The sequence below is a fragment of the Erpetoichthys calabaricus genome, chromosome 18 (assembly GCF_900747795.2).
Source record: "Erpetoichthys calabaricus chromosome 18, fErpCal1.3, whole genome shotgun sequence".
Taxonomy (NCBI): Eukaryota; Metazoa; Chordata; class Cladistia; order Polypteriformes; family Polypteridae; genus Erpetoichthys; species Erpetoichthys calabaricus.
The window spans coordinates 85052164-85071149 of record NC_041411.2 but is presented as its reverse complement, the minus strand read 5'-3'; the positions used below and the strand labels follow the sequence as shown (position 1 = coordinate 85071149).

Genomic DNA, 18986 nt, shown 5'->3' with positions numbered 1-18986 from the left:
CTTTGCCAATTAATGATCCACCACAGCAAACCTCCTCTACTCTTAAAACTGTATTAAAAACGATAAAAAAAAGAGTCCTGATAATTCACAAAGAATTAAATGTAATAAAAATTAAGCAGTCATTAACTGGAAAGCACATCACCTTAATCCAGAGCCAGCATGAGCTGGGGCCACACCCACTCCCACTGCATCAGCAGGTGGCCCCGCCCCTTGGCCTTAAGGCGACAGGACAGAAGACGAGAAACATGAAGGCAGGCAGGCGGACAGCGGAAAGAAACGCAGGACAAAATGGACACAAAGTAAGAAGCCATAATATTAGAAACGGCCGTTCAGCTTCAACAAAATAAGCAAAAACCGAATTAATAACCGAATATGAAAACAAGAAGACGACTAAACAAACATCCCTGGGTGTAGCAGAGCAGGACGCGTCCATTCAGCTCCTCGTTCTCGTTTTATTAGTTTGACGGTTTGTTAGTTTATGTCTTTGACTGCCACCAAGTTAATCCATCATTCCACATTTTCATTTTGGTTTTTGGTTTTTTTTCCGGTGGGCTGCAGAGGGTCTCCAGAGGTTTTTTTTTGTGGAAGATGACCGACATCCTGTGAGATTTCAGTGTGTCAGCTCATCAGATGGCGGCGACATTGATTTCTGCTCACTGCTGCTTCCTGTCTCGGCTGATAACAAATTTGCTGTGGCAGGTGTCTGTCAAAAGCTGTTTTACATGGAAGAGCAAACAGGGGCTCAGCTCATCAATTAATCAGCACTGGCGAGCCTGGTGGGAGTCGGCTCATTAACCAGCTTGGGCTTTATGTCCCATCGTGAGAGATTTGGCCTCCGTGTAATTCTTGCAGATTTTAATTAAGAATTTGAGGTGTTAGCGGCCACTGCCCGCCACATTGCCCATCAGAGATGTGCCATTCCCTGCCAGTTGTCCAGAGCGCACATTTCACTTGGCCTGCACCAGTTGGCTGTCCCGGCTGCCTCTCGAGTGCCTCATTTTAGCCGACGAGTATTCAGAACGGACGTTTAGTGGGTTGACTTTCAGCACAGAAGACAAGTTTGAGCTTTATCCCCTGAAGGGCGGGGGGGGGGTTAGGGGTCCTCCAGGTCTCTGTTCTGAGTTTTAAACACATGATTGTGGTGGCAGGGCCCTGTGACAGTGACTCTTTTTAGTTGTCCTGTCCTATGACACGACTTCCATCCACTGGACAAACCCTAAACCCCATCTGTAACTCGGTGGCAAAGCAGTAAAATCAAATCCGTAAGGATCTGCTCAGAGGCCATCGAGAAGTTGTTGTCATTCTGAACCAAACATGCGGGGTCTGTAGAAAGGCTTCACCCCCTCAAAGTCGTCACATGTTCTTGTTATACAACTCGGAATCACAGTGGGCTTCATGTGGCTCTTCTGACCCTCATCAACCAAAAAAGACTTAATGTTGGGGGGGTGGGACATGACAAAAAGTCTGACTTGGCATAAGGCGCCCCAATCCAGGGTCTTCATAAGACCTGTCATGATTCACTACACCAAGAGTGGTGTCTTTCAGGTCTGAATGTGCTCAATTGTCGTAGGAATCTGTCACTTGTCACCCTCGCGTGGAGGTCCATGGTGGGCTAGTAAAGGATCAAAAATAATCTCCCATTCATAATCAATGATCTTGATATAGTCTGAAACAAGACCCCACGTGCTTGTCTGAACTTTTTCGTTTTATTGTCTTAGAGGGAGGGGACCACTGATTAAAGAATCAAATGCAAAAAAACAGGGTGGTCTTCATGATCAGCAACCTTGAAATTGCACAAAACGACACTCCACGTGCCTGCGTTACCAATTCCCCTTTTACTGAAGTTTTATAGAAAGGGGTAACTTTAGACTTGCACGACTTCTGATTGCTCTCCATTGAAGACCCCATAAGGGTGTCATTTCCTGCACCAAAGAAGGTCTACAAAGGAGGGTTTTCTGGGTCTAAGGGGGAACCTTAAAAGCTCAATGTCTTACGTAACTAAACCCCAAGATGTTGGGGCTTTCTTATGCCAGACCAGAAAAAAACAGAATTGATTTCCAAGTGTGCAGCCGTCCTCCTGATGAACACAAATACTAAAGGGGGGGGGGGGGTGTTTCTAGAGTTTGCAGAGTGATGAGGATGCAGGAAATGGCACCTGTGCCTTCACACACACAGACGTGGACTGTTTGCGTTGCTTGATGTTGTGTGACTTTGTGATGTGGCGCCCTCTGCTGGGTCTGCCAAAAATGAGTCCTGTGACGCTTCCATGCTTCCTGCCATGGAGTTGACTTAGCCATCAAAACTCTCTAAATAAGGAGCTTCTTTACACAAAGAGTTGGGGGACTCTGGAAGAAACTGGCGAGCCACAGGGATGAAGCAGGAACCTCTGGAGGAGATGGTGGGACAGCCGAGCGAGCTGTGAGTGAAACAAACGGGCGACACGTGGGCTGAGTGCTCTCCGCTTGTTTGTGTGACTGTGTTACGCCGTTTTGTCCTTACTGCTCACAGCTAAACTTTAAGGATTTGTCTGCAGACTTTTTGATAAGCGGCAGCAGTGTTAGCAGGCCGAAGCCCCTCCTAGCGAGTGACACTGCACACTCTAATCCTTCTTTGCTTCTTCATTTTGTTTCAGGTGCCGTTTTCCTTGGTGCAGTTTCCATTGTGGGAGTTTTTAAAAGTAAGTGAATATTTAGCCACTGTATTTGGGTTTGAATCTGTTAATGAATATTTATTTATTTCAGGGGCAGTACTGCAGTGCCAGTGAATTGATTTGATTTAACATTCATGGTGCCGCTCGCTAGTGGCTGTGACTGAGTTTTAATTTGGACAAGTGGCAAAGCCGCCCTTTGAGCAGCCATGCCCTCATTAGTCCTGTGAAAACACAAAGTGGTTATTAGAGAAACCTTTGTCATTTATTGAGCACAGCTGAAGTCTGCCCTTCTGTTTAGTAAGGCAGGTCAAAAGTGAAAGGTCCTCGCATTGCTAAAGTTCAGTTCTGGGTTCAGAAAAGGCCAACACGAAACAACACTCTCGGGACCCGCGTCAGATTATTGCTGTGTTGTGAACTGAAGATTTCATGCCAAGAGGGAGGGCACATAATACTGTACCTGTGTGTGTGTGTACAGAGGAATGAAAGCACAAACTATGATAGAGTGGGGGATGCCCCCCCCCCCCCCCCAAAGAGACCCTGTATAAAAAAATAAATAAATAAATAAAATCAGAAATGCTGCAGGAACATCCTTTTGAGACACGAGTTCAGAAAAGAACGGATTCAAAATGGCGATGTCTGTGGGTTTTAAGACCCTGGCAGGAAGGGGCGGGTCCAGGAGGGCAGACAATGGAAGTGATGTCAGCGGTGGGCTGGGTCTTCTGTTCTGCAGAGGGAGGAGGAGGAGAGAAGGCGTTAGTCCACAGCGCCACCCCCTGGTTCGGTGGGTTATTGCGTGCTGGCACGTGACACTCGTATGTAGAAGGAGGTGACACGTGTTTCACATTTCTTTCAGCAGACACGACCTTGCTAATAACAGTTCCTTTCATCCGCTTTTGTTTGCAGCCCACCTCTTGTGGTTCACCCATTTCCCAGCCCTCTTATCCAGTGTGTCGTCTTTCCCTCGCCTTGTTTTGTTTTCATGGCACTGACTCTGTTCTCTTTTTGTTTTTGTGTGTTTAACACCTGCATGCGTTGATTTCCTTGGCCCTTTCTGAATGGAGGTGTTACAGCCCGGTAAAGAGAGCTGCTATGGGCCTCCCACCCTACAGTTCCAGGTATCGCATGTCAGCCAAGTAACAAATGTCGAGCCGTGACAGAAAACCACCTAAACATTGAATCACTCGGTTTTTATTTTGTACATTTGCATCAAAGTTTGTGAGCCCTTTGGAATTCTGTGGATTTCTGCCTTTAATTGGGCAGATCGTCAGTAGCGGACTGGCACACTTGACTCAAACTAGCGACACTGGCACCGCACCGCAGTGAAGAATCGGCAGGAACGAATACAATCGACCACAATAAACCAACGATCACAAATAAAGTAAATCCGTTCATAGTGGGGAGAGAGACGACAATAATGAACTTAAAGCAAAACGCATTGAAATATGAAGCAAGCGGCTGTAATCCGATAGGCAGAAGTGGTCATTGCCTGTAAATGAAAGCGGAGTAAGAATTACAATGTCAATACGGAGGAGCTCGGCCTACTGGAGCTACTGCACACGTGCAGATCCCCCTAAAGTGCTCCATGTAAGCCACTTCAGTCACATGAAGAAGTCAGTGCACCCCATGAAATGGTTTGTCGTCTTTTTTTTTTTAACATTTGTGGGCGTATTGAGATTTAAAAGGAACATTTAGATAAATTCCAGCAAACACCTGCTGCGTTTACATTTTGTAGGCCATTGTACAATTTAAATTGAAATTCAAACACCATGAGAGAGGATCTCGCTTGCTGCTGTCCTCCTCTTTAAACGTCAGACCTTTTTATTTGGTTTGCTCTTTGTTGCTGAAGTGTGTTCTCACCATGCCAGAAAGATCTCCAGACAACTGGAAATGGACCGTCTGCAAGTGGGGAAGAATTCAAACAACTGCCGACTTGTCCAGATCAGACCGCCCCATCAAGTTCAGCTCAAGAGAAGAACAGAAGATGCTGAAAGACTTCTCCAGGACCTTCACTGATGTCAAAGTGCAGTGGTCTACGATTAAAAAGACGCTGCCCGAGTGAGGGCTACGTGGGAGGACATCGGGGCTGGACTGAAGTCGGACCTCCAACACCTGAGGAAAAGAGCAGGACTTCTGGAGCAAAAAAGTGCTCTGGATGGACAGACAGGCAGATGAGACCACAGTAGCAGAAAACATTCAGTGAAAATCAAAGACGCCTTTGACTGGAATGCCCTGATAGCAACTGGAAGGCAAGGTGAGTTTGGTGGAGGCCTTGTTGTGCTTTGTTTGCTGCATCAGAGGCCTGCGTAGCTCACCACCACAGAATCCACTAGGAGTTCCTTATTGTACCACAGGGTGCTTGAAGATAATGCAAGACCACCCATCCCAACCGAATGTGGACCTTGCCAAATAAGTGACTTGAAACATCCAGTAAGGAATGGCTGGAAAGAGAAATGGAGAGTTCTGGAATAGCCAGGTCAAGGCCTGGATCTGAATCTCATCACAATGCTGGGGGGGGGTATAACATGGGCTCTGCCTGCAAGACACCCCTGAGACATGTCTCAGCTGGAAGGATTCTGCATGGCAGACTGGGAAAGACTTCCTCCCAGTTGATGTCCAGGACTGCTGAGGGGGCAAAAGCCAGCTGTTAGAGCCAAGGGTGGACTTGAGATAGAAATGATGTATCCACAGTTCAATGAGGATCAAACACCTCCCTGTATGTTGAAAGATTAAAACCATTTCATGGGGTGCATGCACTTTTTCACACACCCGTCGGTTCAGCAGATGGCTTTGTCTTCACGCTCTTACTCTGTCCGTCTCTGTGGTTTTCATTCGTGGACATTTCTCCTCACAAGAAACGGCGTGCAGAAAGAGAACTTGACCCCACGTTAAAGACGCCCATTGAAGGGTGAAGACACTGTGATTACTGAAGATTTCACGTCATTAATGTAACACAACAACTCTGCCAGCAGTCCGTGCCTTCGTTTCTGGCCTTCTCTTTGGCCGCAGGTTTGTAATGTCGTTTTTGGCCCAGTTGTGTTCTCGCTTGTCCCTCCCTGCCCGTTACCCGTTCATTGTGTCAACTCTCAGGTTAGGATGCTTACTGCAGCACCTGTGCCTTCACTGCCAGGCCTTGTTAAATTTACAAAGCGCCTTTGGTCTGTTGATGATTTGACTTGAGTGAAAGAAACCGACTGCACCTCCACCTTCACCTCAGCCGGGTGACGTTAAACTCTTCATGTGTGGCTCCGTGGGAAGGGGGGCTTCACTGGGTGCTGCTCCCCTTCTGTCTGTGTGGCCCTCCCACATCATGTGTGTGTTCATCTAACGTGGTGTGTGTGTGTGACTGCGCCCTGCGGTGGACTCGGTTGACACCTGTGACCTCAAAGACGGGCTGAGTGGGTTCACAAAAGCAATCCGTTGGGTTTCACGCTGTGGGGTTGTGTAGTTGTTGTCGTCGTAGTCTGTGGTTGGTGGTTCAAATGGGAGGTCCTGTGAAAAGCTGGTGTGTGGTTTTGGAGTCGTCTCCTTTCGGCCTGTGGCGGTAGATAATAATTAGTAGCCAATTTAATTCTTGAAAGACAACGCGTACCTCAGACGGAGTTCTGCTTCACTTCGGCTCTCCATTCTTAACGTATTTGTTCCATTTCTGCCAGGCATTTGTTTTAGACAGTTGGGCTGCTGTGGCCTGACAGACAGACAGACACAGGGACTGCGCTGAGGGTGACAGAAGGACCCTCTTCTCAGCGGAATAATCGAAAGCTTCTTTGGCCCTCTAAAAGGAACCTTTCTTACAGTCCATCTGTGTGGGAGAGCGGAATCTGACACTTGAGTCGGGAACACAAATCCCCCTCAACAACTGGGAATGAACTCCAGGCCTGAGCTGAGCGCCTCTCCTTCCTTCAGCTCTCGCAGTTCAGAGAATTATGGGCTTTGTTTTGTGTCTTGAGATCCGCCCCTCATACTTTTCTTTAATATTCTCAAAGTTTTGTCTTCATTTTCTTTTCTTTTTTTTTTTTGGGGGGGGGGTTTGCTGAAAACGATACACTCCCTTATCCTCGGTTTGTTAAGAGTTGGCATTCTATGGAACAATCCCATCCTGCGCTCCGAGGTCAGCCTTACTGGACTATAATTGGGCTCGGCCTTGACCAGAATGTTGGCCTTGGCTCTGCAGAAGGATCCCTTTTAGCAGCATCTGTCGAACCGAGTGTGAATCGGCCGATGGCACTTTATGGGCACATTGAGTTCAGCGCTCTGTGATGATTGTCTGGCCCATTTCTGACGCCCAATAGCATGTTGCCTGACGGGGCCTGTGCTACTGTAGCCGAAGGGTTAACGGGTATGGCCAGTTTGGCCACAATCTCTGCCATTTCTTTTGTCCATTCTGTTGTAGAACAGAAAACACAGACATCGTTGTGCTTGTGCGGCCCAAACACCCGCGTTTCTTACTCCTCATCACCGCATCCTATGCGTTGTCCGTCCAGATGAGCGTTCATTGGTTGTCGGCTCTCCTGCACACACACAGGAGCCAAAATCAAACCTGTCTGATGGGTCACCTTTCCTCATGACAATGACCCAAAGCACGCAGCCAAGACACCTCTGGAGTGGCCCACACTTAAACCCCACTGAACGTGGTGGAGAAACCTCAAGATGGCAGTTCACAGACTGGGCTTGAGAGGATCTGCCAGGACAAATGGGGTCAACTGCCAAATTCAGGGGTGCAAAGCTTGTAGAGACTGAACCAAGAAAACTCAAAGCTGGAATTGCTGCCAAGCGAACTTCTGCAAAGTACAGGTACTGACTTGGCATCTGAAAACTTCAGTTTCAGATATGGAATAACTTTGCTGGCCTGCCATGTCAGTGTGCCAAGTTCATGGGCAGACGTGAAACGGAGAGGGGGGCTGCATACCGACTCGGTGTAATAATTAACGTGCTTCATGTGATTATTTTTTTTTTTTTTTTTTTAAACCTATAAAATCCATTTATGAGATCACATGATCTTTGCACAGTGAATTACAGAAGGTCCCAAAGCACAATCCAGAAATCAAAATCCAAAAGTAGAAACCAAAATAATCCCAAAAATGGCAAAAGCAAAAAAATGGCAATACTCGCGATACACTCCAGAAAGTCACTCCGTGATCTGCTATGGGGCTCTTCTGCTGCGGCTTCTCCTTCTTTATAAAGTAGTGGCAGTCAGCAGATCGCCATGAAGGTGCATCACCACCACCGACTGGACTGGAGTGGGGCTTCCTTGTAAAGGCAAGGGGCGGGGCCTTAGCAGTGATGCAGCTTGGCCCCTCCCACAAGCTGAACAATGAAAACAATAACTACATGCGTCCCATAAATCCATGGAAACTGAGATATGAATAAAGACCTGTAAGCCGGGGGACACCTCCATCCTGAGATGACAGACACAAAGCTGTCCCCGTCAGGTTGAGGTGGCACCGTGTACTGTATGGAGCCTTGGATGGCTTTCTTTATCCTGCCTTGTGTTTTGAGGTCCTATTAAGGTGTGTGATCTCTGACTTCACACCAGATGTGCCTCACATTTTCCCATACGTGTCCCCAGGCCATGTCATGTCTCCCAAAGACTAGTGACAGGGGTGCGATGGTGGGCAGTCTTGGCCTGAGGGTAGAAGCTACCCCGAATGTGGCGCTGCAAGGGCTGGTGATGCTCATCAGTACGAGGGTCCCAGCCCTCTTCAGTGCCCCTCTTTCTGCATGTTGATGATTTTGCACGCACAGGACCCCAGTCTCGCTAGCCATAGGTGTTTCAGTCCAGTCACGACCTAAAGAGTTAACCGAGGGTCCAGGAAGAAGCCATCTGTGTTTTCATGCACTTTGGCCGGGGGATTTTCCTCAAATTTGTTATTCATGAGGGAAGAGCAAGATAGTGGTGGGGCTGTGTGCAACGGCACCCTTTGATGTGCAAAACAAAGTCCTCCATTCAGCCGGGCCAGGATGATGGGATACACATGACACATGTTGGCACTTCGTGTCGCCCCTCCACTGCACACTCCACTGAGGTGCCCGAGAAAGAAATAAACAAAAGGAGGGGAAGGAGGCTAATTATTTCATGCTGTTCTTCGACTTCGCATTCCATGAAGCAATCAGGCGGGCTTTATACGGGACCACCGACCAGCCTCCTCAATGAAATAATTCCCAAAAGCAAGCTGCGTCTTTACATAATTCATAAAACGTCAGCTGCCGCACCTCTCTGTGATTAGACATGCAACGGCCCGGCTGGCTGAAGCCATTAAGAACATTAAAAATGTAAAAGGTGTGTGACGACGTCCTCCATTTGTCACTTAGACGGTGTCTCTGTAGTCATCAAGGCGCATGAAAGTGGACGTCATTCTGCACCGCTGCCCCCTGTGGTTTTTACATGGCCGTCCGATGAGCAGTTAATGTGACAATGGCACACGAGTGTCACTCTTACCTGCATGGAAGGTTGACGCCTTTATTACAGGAGTCCGTCTGTCTGCACACGTAAAGAGAAGACCGAGGAGTGACGAGCCCACCGGCCGAAAGTTCCGCTTCTTGTTAGCCGTTGTCTTCAGTGCCGCGAGGCTGAGCTCTCATGATGACACTCCCAATAACTCAGGGTCCCAGTTTGCTTTGTGTCACTGGAGTGGAGGTTCCATTTTATGAGGGCACTAAATGTTTCCGGAATCCATGAAGGGCATTTCCTATGAAGTGCAGTCATTGGTTGTGTCTGAGAGGAGCACAGTGTGTTAGCAGGGGCTGCATTTATCTGTGGATGGGGGGACGGGATGCCCCTAATTACCATTTAACGTGTGTGCATTGGTGAACGGGCACTGAGCACAAAGTCTGGCAAAGTGGGCTCATCTGGCTCTATAAGCACCTCTGAAAATGCAGAATGGCGTGTGCCCACAGTCCAGTGACATTCCTACCTGCATGTCCCCTCAGAAATGTCACAGTGACAGAGCAACAAAAGGACATACACTGGACAAGCGCGCCTGTCTGCTGTATCGTAAAACACTAAGGGGGGTGTGTGTGTGTGTGTGTCTCCATCCCTCTGAGCAATCTGATTGGTCAGTCTGGTGACTCAATCGAAAGTGGTATCGCGAGTGTGAGACACATGAGGTGGAGTGAAGGTGTAGGAGGCCCACTGAAAGTCTCCACAGCGCCATCTTTAGCAAGTAGAACCACCTGACCTCTCAACTTCCTTACCTTAAGTGACGACATGTGACACCAAGTCAACCCTGACATTGTCACTTTCAGTGTCCAAACTCTGGACAGTCAGGGACAGTGAAGTGGGGGCACACGTGACCACTCGCTGCCACCAGGGATGGGATTGTGTTGTCATGCAAAGGAAGGGGCACACACAAAATCCGTTAGCCCCAAAGTGGCAGCTCAACAGCGTACTGAATGCAAAACTAATAGTATGACACAGAAAACGTCCTGCAGGTCACTCTGATCTGACACACCCAAGGGACCTCCAGCCGGAGGGGGCAGAGTCCATTACCCTCCACGGCCGTCTTCTCTGGACTGTGGGAGAAGACGCGCACCACGTAGTTAGCGCTAGTGCCCCCTCTCACCCTGGGGGGTGGTATTACAGACCTCAGATGGGCCCGTGAGGCGAGTCTCCGATGCGCATGTGTGACGGCTGCCACTTAATGGAAACGGGAAGCAATTCAGAGGACCGAGTCTTAACAAACACAGCAATTAAAATGAAGGAAACCAAAGTGAGTTAACAGCAGAAGGGATTGGGCTCCCCGCCATTTGATAGTCTGCTTGTATTTTTAAGGTGTGGGGAGGCTATAAACGCATTATATGAAGAAGTGTGCATTTATCTACTAGAGAGACTTAACGAGTGGCTGTCCCGGGTGACGGCGTCAGTGTTCAGAACGCATACCCAAACGAGGTCATCCTGTCGATTTAGTGACTACGATGTGTTAAATTTATAAATAAAGGTTACTTAATAGGAGAGAGAAAAAATGGACGTGCGTCACCGATCTTGTCCTTGTCCAGGGACGTCTTGCTGTGGCGCAGTCCTCCTGCGCTTTAATGAGTGCACAGGCACCTCTCGCTGGCTTCTTTGGGCAAGTCGTCAGTGTACGGCTCACGGGCGACAAATCTGAATTTCGCACACACATGGGAGTGAATGTGGTGAAAGTTTAGACAGCAGTTAACTGACACGCGCAGCAGCGGTTAAAAAAGTGCAAATGAAAATGTGAGGTTGATATCCGAAAGAGTGTTGAGTTGCAATCGAGGGACGTTCTGCTCCGACTACACAACACACTAGTGAGGACACGTCTGCGTGCCATTCTGGTCACCACGATACACGAGACTCGGCAGCAGGTGCATCGTGGGACTTGAGGACATGTCCTACTGTGACTAGTCTGAGCAGAGGACACGGCGTGGGTGGGGACCTCATCCTGGCCTGCAAAGACCTCAATAAAGCAGAAATGTTGTAGTGAATCTCGTACTCGAGGACATCAGTGGAAAGGAAGGGGAACAAACTGGAGACGTGGAGCTGAAGCAGAATAAGAAGGATCCCGATGAGACGTGAGTGCTGGTCTCTCGTTTCCATGTGCGTTTCGCACTAGATTTTGCTGTGCCATTTCCTCCATCTCCAGCACTCGGCAGACCTACACAAGCATTTCAGACGAAGCGTCAAGAGGACAAACTCCGCGTCTCGGCCCCCGTTTCCTATTGGAACGCCAGTTGCTGTCCGTCGGGGCGTCTCTTACTGTACACGAAGTCCTTTGGTGTCTTTGCTGTTGTTTTACTTTCTTGGGAAAAGAAACTTATTTGCATCATCAAAGAGGAGGACCCAAAAATAGGCGGCCAGTTGAGTTCCCATCCTCTGCGTTGACCCGGTGGGGTTTCAGAAGATCCTACATGTGTCTCAGAAGCTAATTTCTCCTTTTCTTCCTCTCTCCGCAGGGCCTGTGGTCATGGAGACAGGGTCATGTGGTGTATTCTTGGCAGGCCGCAGTGTGCGGAGCGTTTGCAGGTGCAGAGGATTATGTGTTACGCTCAGAAATGCTAAAGACGGCCGAGATGCCAGGAATGGAGAAAGTTTACAAAAAGCGGCATTCCTGAGCGGTCTGCAGGAGGAGTCTTGACAATGGCCCCCTTCGCCGCCGTATTGTACCCAGACACATTTCCTGGTACTTTTCACACTTTCCAAATTCTGCTTTTAGCAAAACCCTGGCAGCGCGGCTTGGCTTTTGTGTCTCGCGTGAAGAGGAGGCCAAGCAGCTGCCTGACCCTCGGCGCTCACTAGAGCTTTCTGTCATTTCATTTAGAGGCTGTAATTCACAGCCCTAATGAGAGCCGTGACGGTTAACAAAACCAAATGAGCCGCGGCCTTGGGGTGTAGAGACAGTGACGGTGCACATCCCAGTCTGCTCCCGCCGTTAATGTGAGAGGAAAATAAAATAAATAAAGGGGTAAGCAAAGGTCCAAAACTAACACGGAGGTGCATGGCGGGCCTGAGCGACTAAAGCGGATGTCACCTTCTACTGTGTGTGACTTTTAGTTGCGGTACGTCAGACTTGCCGACTGCACTCACTGAACTCGTCGCCATAGGCGATCGGCTTTGTGGGGGGCTCAACTGACATCTGAAATCGCCTGACGAGTCGTTCAATGCGACTACCCAAACCATCACCAGCAGCACATCCACCTCGGACCACCGCCCATGAAAGTTTTCATCCTCTTGACGTTTTCTTGTTCTACAACATTCGATCGCAGCGCAAATCTGCTGACAGAAAATTTCAAAGTGAACCCTGCTTTCTGCATTGTGGTCCAAAATGAATTCTAAATCTAAAGCCCACCATTACTGACTGCATCAGATGTCAGTGTGACAGCTTTTAGGGGTCCCATGTTTGGTTCAGTGGGGGTCACCGGCTTGTGGCGAGTCACACAGTGAAGGCCAAAGAACACACAAGCAACTCCATGAAGAGCACAAGTCAGGGGTCTGGAGACGAGAACATCTGAATGTCCAGTGAAATCGAACATGAAGTGGGGCGGGCCATCCACAGACACTGAAGACGACGAGCAAAGAGACCTCTGAAGCAACAGTGGTGACGTCGGAGGGACTGTGCAGACTACATCTGTGTCGGGGGGATTCACCAGTCCCAGGTTTATGGGAGAAAACCTCACAGGACATCTTGGCAGAAGATAGTTAGCTGGAAGAAAGTCCTGTGGTCTGTTGAGATGGAGCGGCTTGACCGCCACACGTTATCACAAACACACTGTGAAGCATGGCGATGGCAGCATCAGGCTGTGGAAAGGCTTGTGAGGGGCCTTCAGACAACAAGCCCAAGCAGAAAGCCAAAGCTACACAGGAGTCCAGATCTCAATTCAGCGGAGAGTTTGCGGACGGACCGGACCAAAGCTGTTCACTCGGGGGTCTGCGTGACACCTGACGGAGCAAAGAAGAAATGGAGAAGATCGGAGCTGAGACGCTAGACTGGCATGGCTGCCCTCTACTAAAGATGAACTTGAAGGGTGCGTGGGTCGGTTACATCTGCCGTCAATTAGCCCACCTCACAGAGGTCTGCCTTCACCCTGTGAGTCAGTGTTGTACATCAAGATGATGGTGCTGCCGCTCAGGGAGAGGCCATTTAATCCCCATCAGGCGCAGTGGTCCCAGGTCATCTTCAGACCCCATTTGCCACTTGTGAGCCGCGCCTGTGCCTGCTGCTGTGTTGCTGTTATTGTTAAAGTCCAGTAAGGTCTGATCCTGCTCTCGAGACCCTAATGCGCTCTCTGGCCTGTGGTCCACCCTTGCAAATGTTTTTTTTTTTTTTTTTTTTTTTAAGACGTCTGGCGGTGATTCACGTCGAGTTGACGACGGAGCTTCAGGTCATTTTGTGCTGTTCTGCTAAGCCCCCAAGTGACGTGGCATCGTTTTAAATGCATCCAAGCTGCTTCTCCGCTCTTTCATTTTTAATCGTCCTGCGCCCCCTCATTTTCTGAAAGTTTAGCCAAAGTCGCTTCAACCACACAATGGCTGTGTTACTGGAGCAGACTGGTGGGGTCTGTAGATTGGAACTGGTGATGTGACCGTTCATTAAAGCGGACTCAACTAAGGCATTTTAAAGCCCCTGGTCTGCCTTGCCCATCCTGTCATTTTCAAATCTGCTAAAAGTTGTGACTTTGCTGTCTGATTCTCGCAGCCCCGCTTTTCTACATCTGTCATCCCCCAAAGTGTGAGGCCTTCTAAACGTAAAAATGAATGGTAATAATAGGAGGGCATTAAGATGGCCCCCAAGAAGAAAGCACATCTGCAATCGTTTTCAAACCCAAGTCAGGCGGCTTCAACCACAGCAGGGCACACGCTGACACGTGACAGCATGGCCACTGGGAGAACATGCAGAGTCCACACTGAGGTGGAGTGCCAAGGCTGGCAGGCCGTGCCACTTTTAACATGGCAGCACAAAGACGATGCCCAGTAGTGAAGCTCCACATTCAGTAGGTGTCTCCTCCTGTAAGACGGGCGCAAGGAAACAACAAACAAAGTTAGGGTGAGGACTTTGATTTGTACAGCGGGTGACAATGTTGTGTTTCTAATCTCCTCCAGGTGGCATGGCGGCCGCAGTCACGACTCCCTTAGATGTGGCAAAGACCAGAATTATGCTGGCAAAGGTAAGACATCATCGATTTAACAGAATCTCCCGTTATATAGCGCCTTTCACGTGTTGTCCCGAGTGTCCTTTCTGTTCTGACAGACTTTGCTCCATTGGCCACGTTTATCAGTTGTTCCTTTATTTGTATTTTTTTATATTGGTATTTTAGTTGTTTGTATTTATTTGTGGAGCTTCTGATTGAAAGGATAAGAAGAGCATTGGCAGGACTGGCAAATGTTGTCGTTGGGCTGAGCAGAACTGGCTGTGTGTGCGTCAAGAAAAAGCCAAATTCAGTAAGAGTTTGATTTGCTGAAAATGCTGATTGCTTTAGCGAGCGTCCGAGTCCTCCTGGATTCTACATTTTATACAACGACTTTCAGCCTGCAGACCTTTGATTAGTCTGTGGTGCCTAAGGGAGGAGGAGGAGGAGGAGGATGAAGAAGGGCGGCTCGTAATGAGAAACTCGTTTTGTGGAGGGCACTATATGACTGTTATCATTAGCACTTTGTCCTGGGGGTTAAGCTTTTTACAAAATCTCAATAAATACAAAAATATTACAATAAGCAACAACCCCCCCCCCCCCCCCTCCAAATACACCCCAGAGTTCCTTAAAAAGAAGAGCAGTCGCTGTAAGGCACTATAAAAGGCTGGTAAGGCTTTGGACTTGAGTCCCGCTACTGACGCTGTGTGACTCTGAGTAGGTGACTTTACATGCCTGTGCTCTCCTAATGGAAAACACAAAAGAAATGCAACCAACTCTGTCCTAAACGGATAAAGGCGTCGGCCATACAAGTACACGGGACATCTTTGATTTAAAATCTCGTCCGTCTGTCCGTCCTCCTTGCATTCATTTTTTTTTCCTCCTTCTTTCCTACCAACTGACTGCTGCCAAGTGGGTGGCACATGCAGGACTAAAGACTTTATTGCAGTGGCACAAAGCAGAAAACTGAAACGGTGGGCAGTTAATAGCCAGGCTCGGCCCCCCCGCCCACTACAAACAGCCAAAAATCTTAAGCAGGGTGTGCTGCCTAAAGAAAGGACTCAAAGTGGCAGCAATGCATTGGCCTGACGCAGAGAGCGTCCACACGTGTGCGTACAGTGGAATAAATTAACATGGTGACCTCCCAGGATAATGACGTGCGTTAGATTCTGTCCATAGCCGACTAACAGATAATGGAAGGCCATGCCTTGATGTCGACGGGCAGCGACCAAACCAACCGCAGCGTTGTCTGTTTTGTAGTTGGGCCTCTCTGTTCTAGTTTGGCTGTCCAGGGGGCCGGTGGTCTGCATACGGTAAGCTTCATGGACTCATAAAGTCGTCACAGGCATGCCAGTTTGCCATTTTCTGGCTACATTTGGTAACCAGAAGTAACTTGGCTTGTCCCGGGACAGTGAGGCCTCCTCCAGGCCCATTCACAGTTTATCTCGTGTATCATTTCAGGTCGGCACCACTGAAGCCAAAGGAAATGTGACAACAGTGCTGTACAACATCTGGAGGACAGAAGGAATCTCAGGGTAAGAACACCTCTTGTATAAATGAGTGAAGAGCCTTAGAAGTGGGAAGTGGACACCAGGATCTACAGGCAGCGACTCGGCAAACACTTTACACTTCATACACGTGTGTGGAGGAGTCGACGAGAGAGTAGAGAGAGATGTGCTGCTCAGATTAAACAGGCTGTAAAATCTTAAAGCGTCAGGACCCACTGACCCTTATCATCCAGCACTTGAGGGGCTCACAGAGCACATTTAGAAACCGTGGACGCTGATGTTCTAAAAATCACTGCACACTGGGGAAACTTCTAACGACTGGAATCCCATTGTATGAAAAGGGTAACCAATCGATCCAAGTCAGCTTAAGGTGCATCCTGGGTGAAGTAATGGAGGCAACGGAAAAACTCGAGCAACACATCCTAAAAAAAAAAAAAAAAAAGAGCGTGGGTTTAGATGAGGAGACCGCCGTTCACTAAGATGCTAGAATTCTGCTACAAAAGCAGATAATTTACATGACAGGCCAGGTAGGCATCCACCTGGCAGCAGCTTTGCCATGCTGTTCAAGTGGAAACAGGCCAAAGACGCTTAAAGGGCAGAGGTTCATGGAGGTGGCGCTCTGCTCTGCTCCCCAACTTACTGGCATAAGAATGGATGAAGTGAGAATCGCACAGCAACACGAAAAACCAGCAAGGCCAGAAATGGAATGTGACATCTTGACGTCACTCCAGATCACTTGTGCCGCCTCTGGTGAAACACAGAAGACGACACTCGGTGGCTCCCAGCTCAACTCGCCGTGGCTGCCCTCTGCCTGCCTAGAAACCTTTGCTTCTGTTTAGTGAGCTCTAGCAGCCATTTACACCCTGCCACTTTCAGGGCATCCCTGGCATCCTTTTTGGTATTGGGTGTAGCTGAATAAAACGCAACGGTCACCGCGCCTCAATGTGCTTCTAGACAGCCGGGCACAGCCTAAGCAACAGTTTTATTGTCATTCCAGCATCCATGTGTAGAAACAAAATTTGGTGCTCAGGTTCTGGTAATGATAGAAAGTGCCCCATAAGTAGCCGCTTAACCTTCGTGGTAAAGGTATCACCGATCAATACAATAAATAGAACACAATAACACTAGCTACAGAAATCTGGAACACCAGGGGGTGTCGTGAAATTCCTGACGTGGGATGTTGTGAGACAGAAATCTGGAAGAAGGGTAAACGAGACGTTCTGTCCTCCTTATCGCAGTCCGGATGTGACCACATAGTCTCCACATCTGGGAATGCCTCCGTGGCCGACGGCAATTAATACAGGGATGGGAGCGAATGGCACGGAGCAGCCAATCATGGAAAGCAAAGGTCAGCCCAGGAATTTGGGTCTTGATGATTAACTTGTGTAATTATATTGTTTGCCGTTATTAGTACAATTAGAAGATTTTTAAAAACAAAACGGTGCTTTGTGTGTTTGGGTGTGTGTGTGTGTACATAAAATCCATCCATCTTCCAAACCCTCAGGATATATTACAATAATAATCATTTTTCTCGGGGATATGTATGACATAAAGTGCTGACGCTGGTCGCGTCATTCCTCACAAACGAAGGGGGCTACGGCTTAAATCAACAGCTTATGACCTGATGGGTTCTAGAAATGTTAACAATTGTAGGTGGCAGCGACCTTCACTGTAATTCAAGCACAGGCCTGCACTCCTGTCTGCTGCTAATCCTGCAGGGTGCCCTACAGACGGGTTCAGAAGTCCTGTGCAGCAAAGTGGTCTTCGTGTGGCACGACTTTCAATACCTCCTCAGAGGCACCTTGGATGAAATGAGCAGTATGGGTGACGTATGTATGGATTAAAAAAAATGATAAAGGGGTCTGTGTGTGTGCGTGAGCGCGCGCGCGTGTGGGGTTCATTCTTACTCTTAACCCGCTTATTGAGGGTTGAGTTGCAGGGCAACCAGAGCCTATCCCAGCAGCCACTGGGCACAAGGCAGGGACGACACCCTGGACAGGGTGAACCCGCACTGATACACACAAACACTGGCCAATTGAGCAATGCCAGTCCAACTACCCTGCAAGTCCTTGGACTGTGGGAGGACACAGGACTGGTGAGGGGGTCAGGTATGTGGACATGGGGAGAACATGCAAACTTCACACAGGGACCCTGGTGTTGGCAGTGTGCCACCACACCATGCTCTGTATGTATATATTTATCTGTATGTATAAAATACACGTGCCGGGTATAGTTGGCACCATGGTGCCAGCACTGTTCTGCTCAAGACTCTGTGAGCCCAGCCACGTCTTATTTTGGAGGGTTTTTCTTTGGCCTGTAAATCCCACAAAGTTCTCGTTAGGCTCTTAGCTGTGGTGTTGCCGTTTTGGTACACAAGTGTGTTCTTACGATAAAATGTGGCAGCATCACCAAGAGGATGCCAGGAGCGGGTAGGGGGCCGATGGGATCAGCACACACTTTCAGAAAGAAAGGTTGAGAGCAAAGCTGCAGCGGCCTGTCCTACGTGTCACCTGACGTTTGTCATTCTGTATGCTCCTGGTCTGAGGTACAAGGGGGCCAGCCGTCCCCTTCATGAAGGTGCTCTCCAGAGGTCGTTGATCGTGTGTTTTGGTGTTCAGCTAACGCTCGACTGCTCGCCGATTGTAACCGATCCCAAATGCAGGAGACACTGACAGTCTGAACAGTCAGCATTGCATCTCTGCTGAGGATTCGTGTTGTTTCCAGATTTCCTTCTAGACGTGGACGTGTGGATAAGTCGATTCTGGAGCTGCGCTTGCGATCCTCGATAGTCACTGCACACAGAGACTGTGATTGGGTGGCCACCTTCTGTCACCGTTCTTTAAGATTTGCAGCTTTTCTTATTTATCTGTTTATCACATTCAATACACGACAACGTGGCCCACTCCACTTTCTGTTAAACTCCCACGCTACTCCAAGGAAGGGCAGCCCAAGCCTTGGGAGAAAGCGGCCCAGCATTCACCTAGGGCAGGATTGGTGACGTTGATTGATGCGACTGGTGAAGCCGCTTCCTTCCACATAACGGCTACAGTAGCTTTATTGAGCCCCCTTTGTAACTCCTCCACCCGCCACCCCAACGTTCTCCACAAACGGCGCTTTGTTAATCTTCCGCTCGGCCCCTGCGTCGAGTGTCACGTTTAAACACAGAGAAGTTCTTTTCCGCTGGGCTCGGCGCCCTTCACACGCGAGATGAGTTGCATCAGCACAAGGCTTTGCAGCGCGAGCCCCCC

The 18986-nt window shown here is 48.8% G+C and overlaps 1 protein-coding gene across 2 annotated transcripts in view; it reads left to right on the top strand.

Annotated features, from left to right (window-relative positions):
* slc25a26 (solute carrier family 25 member 26) overlaps nucleotides 1-18986 on the top strand; it is a 71233-nt gene that overhangs the window by 48041 nt on the left and 4206 nt on the right. For both annotated transcript variants that reach the window (XM_051921337.1, XM_028824329.2), the window contains 4 exons: nucleotides 2633-2677; nucleotides 11561-11630; nucleotides 14205-14269; nucleotides 15692-15765. In XM_051921337.1, the coding sequence (XP_051777297.1) occupies nucleotides 2633-2677; nucleotides 11561-11630; nucleotides 14205-14269; nucleotides 15692-15765 (254 nt within the window). The remainder of the gene's footprint in view (nucleotides 1-2632; nucleotides 2678-11560; nucleotides 11631-14204; nucleotides 14270-15691; nucleotides 15766-18986) is intronic.